Genomic DNA, 3,093 nt, shown 5'->3' with positions numbered 1-3,093 from the left:
AAAAATGGAAAAAAACATCGAAAATGAAACGCTCAAAATCGCTTTACAAGGAGAGATTTATCCATCAATATCGTCACAAGCCTCAAATATAATAACACCAGAAGAAAAAAGACGAATCAGCGAAAACGACCAATTTGCTAAAGATGGACTCGAACAAATTCATCGAATTCAGTATTGCACCAGTCAGATGTTATTATGGAATTTCGAAGAAATTTCTCTGGAAAAACTCAAAAAAGTCAAAACGTCTGTGAAACGTTATTCTACGAAAATCATTGAAATCTGCGACCGACTGAAAGGATACAGAACCTTTGAACTCGAAAACTGCGCTATCACACCGGAAGAACTTGAAAAAGCCAGACTGCTGACAATGGAACTTTGGGACCGACTATGTGATGAAATATGGAAACGTAGATTCATTTCGCTACAAATAGCCGTATTCCTGAATTACAAGAAGAAGGCAACAACGATCTACAACAACTTCAATCAAAAAAATGATCAACTATGGGAAAGGCTCCGAAATGGCCATCAGCGGTTCGACTACGTTCTTGACCGGAATGTCGAGAAACTCCGAAACTTGGAAAAGTCTACACGCAGCTTGATCCGGGAAAAAATTCTTCAAATAGATAGTGACGAAAATCTGTGCAAAAATTTCCGTGAAATTAAAGAAATCATTAGCAAAGCTGTTTTTGAAGCATCGAAAATAAGTTATTCACATTTTTCTTTGATCAATAAGTCGCTTGGAAAATATATAAAACCACGTAAATTCTTTCCAATCTTCAGAGTGAAAAGAGTAAAACAAGCGTATTATGAAAAAGCGTATAAAAAAAGATCAATTTCCAAAATTACTGCGTTGAATGAAAATAAAATTGTAAACGAGAAGAAATGGACTTCAAAAATATGTGAAATCAATCAATTTGTGAAAAACATAGTTGCTTCATCTTCTATGAAGTATAATTGGAAATATAGAAAAAAGTTTGTTTTATCAATGGAAAAAAAACTCTTGTAAAAATTTGAAGAAAAGATCGTAAATTGTACAACGGATATTGATTTGCTATTCAAACCACAAAAAGAAACCCTTTTGAAATGTATGAACAGAAAGAATTTTTCCAGAAACGTTAATTTGTTACCTACATAAAACAATGAGACCCAATTTTGATACAACATTGATTGCAACTTGTAAAGAATCTCTATTTTTCTCTTACACTTTTCAAAATAACTTTCATCAAAACGTGCATACATTTTTAAATCTGAACAACTGAAATATTGAAAAGCCAACATTCGATGCCTATGCATGTAAAATTTTGGTTAAAAGCACAAAAAATATTCAATGGGGGCACAAAATTGAGCTACTATTTTCCTCATAATAAGTAAAATCACAAAAAAAACAAATTGAAATTCAATAAAAACTACTGCATGCGCATGAAAATCGCAAGTAATCTCGTATAAAAAATTGCACACGCAAATAAAATAATAGTTGTCAATTTTGAATGAACTTTGGTTGCACGTGCAAGGAGGTACACATACATCAGATTTGTATATTAAAATTTCTTTCCTCCGAAATTCGCTAACACACGTATTTGGTCACATTTTTTGAACCGCATATAGAGATCAATAGTCCAATTCCAAATTCCAATTCGTATTTCACATTAACAATTCTGAAGAAAAAAAAATGTTTTTGCTTTGGTTTAAATCGAAAAGTATTTTGCAAATCAGCGCATAAGAAAAATACTGTTGTTGTTTTTGAATCGAAGAAAAAAAAAAGATAGAGAACGTTTCCTTTGTCATACAATTCAATGGAAAAAAAAAGCAATCGTAATCATTATTTTTGTTTGAATTGCGAATTTCTGAAGCAAATAATAACTGAACCTTTAAGTAAATGAATCGAATGTTTTCAATTTTTGATTGAGCGAATGATGTAATTTGTACTTTTTTTTATTAACTGAAATGGAGTAGAATTTAAATCAGCTGTAATTATAGCATTTTATGGAGAAAATCAGTAAATCGAATCTGCATTGAAAAGCGACGTCATTCTCGCGTACATATAATATTGTTCATGGCATAACACGCTAATCCCAACGGGTTGATATTAACGTTTTTTTTTTGTATTATCGTGAAGAAAGTACCACAACCATTTGATATTGTTGAAGCCTGACGCCAATAGTAGCGCAGCCTTCGGAGCACACAGACTCCCATTTTGACCTAAGCCGCCAATCGTCGCGCAGTCTTGAATACGGCTTAAGACGCCAAAAGTAGCGCAGCCAGAATTATATTTAGTAATTAAGTTTTGAAGAAAAATGCTTGAGAATTTTCTAACAAAAAACTAAAAAAACCTTTATACTCAAATACTAAGAGGGACAAAATAAGCCATAGCGAATTCATCTAAAAATATTATATTTGAATAAAAAATTCAATTCACATTTTCCTATCTGAATATCAAAATAGAAAAATCATTATTTGTATTTGAACATGAAATTGAGATTATGAAATGAAATTTATGAAATGTTAACTTATGGTTAAGCAGAAAATTGTAAAACCAAACAATTGTAAACTCAGCTATATCATCTGTAATCTTCTATCTATCTTTTCTAATTTTTCATACCCTCTTCTTTCTCTCTTGCTAAAGTAAATTTGGGGACAAATTTGTTCCAATGGGGGGGATAATGAGGTGATAACTGCTCATATTCATAACTCATACAATAATTACTCATTACCATACCACTCATTTTAGCTCATTCATACTTTTAAACTAACACACTCAAGACATTCTTACTTTCACTCGTGTTCTACCTTTCATGCTTCAAGTCTTTCATTCGCTTAATCACTTCTATGTCAACAGTAAATCAGAGAAGTCACAATAAAGAATATTGAATTACAACTAAAAATATGTTGCTGTCCGTCGTTTGTTCTTATTGAATTGATTTATTGCCCAATGGGCCGATGTCGCAGTTGAATTCACTACACTAACATTTTTCTTGTTTTTGATTGACGAAGTGAGGTTAAGTATCTACTGACATGTTCAATGAGTAGAACAAATTTGTGCACTCGGTGGAACAAAGCCATTGTGTGTTTAAGGAGCCACTTTATTCCCATGTG

At 32.1% G+C, this 3,093-nt stretch overlaps 1 protein-coding gene across 1 annotated transcript; it reads left to right on the top strand.

Moving 5' to 3' along the window:
* LOC129572371 (uncharacterized) lies at positions 1-2,882 on the top strand (the record flags this gene model as incomplete). The annotated part of the gene is given in 1 exon segment (XM_055452317.1): positions 1-2,882. A coding segment is annotated over 1 exon segment (1,002 nt). The 3' UTR covers positions 1,007-2,882.
* Positions 2,883-3,093: the final 211 nt, after the last annotated feature.

This window comes from Sitodiplosis mosellana, unplaced genomic scaffold (genome assembly GCF_009176505.1).
Source record: "Sitodiplosis mosellana isolate CC-2019 unplaced genomic scaffold, AAFC_SMos_1.0 Smas_scaffold_4844, whole genome shotgun sequence".
NCBI classification, from domain to species: Eukaryota; Metazoa; Arthropoda; class Insecta; order Diptera; family Cecidomyiidae; genus Sitodiplosis; species Sitodiplosis mosellana.
The sequence above is the reverse complement of the archived record's forward strand: the minus strand, read 5'-3'. Positions and strand labels throughout refer to the sequence as shown.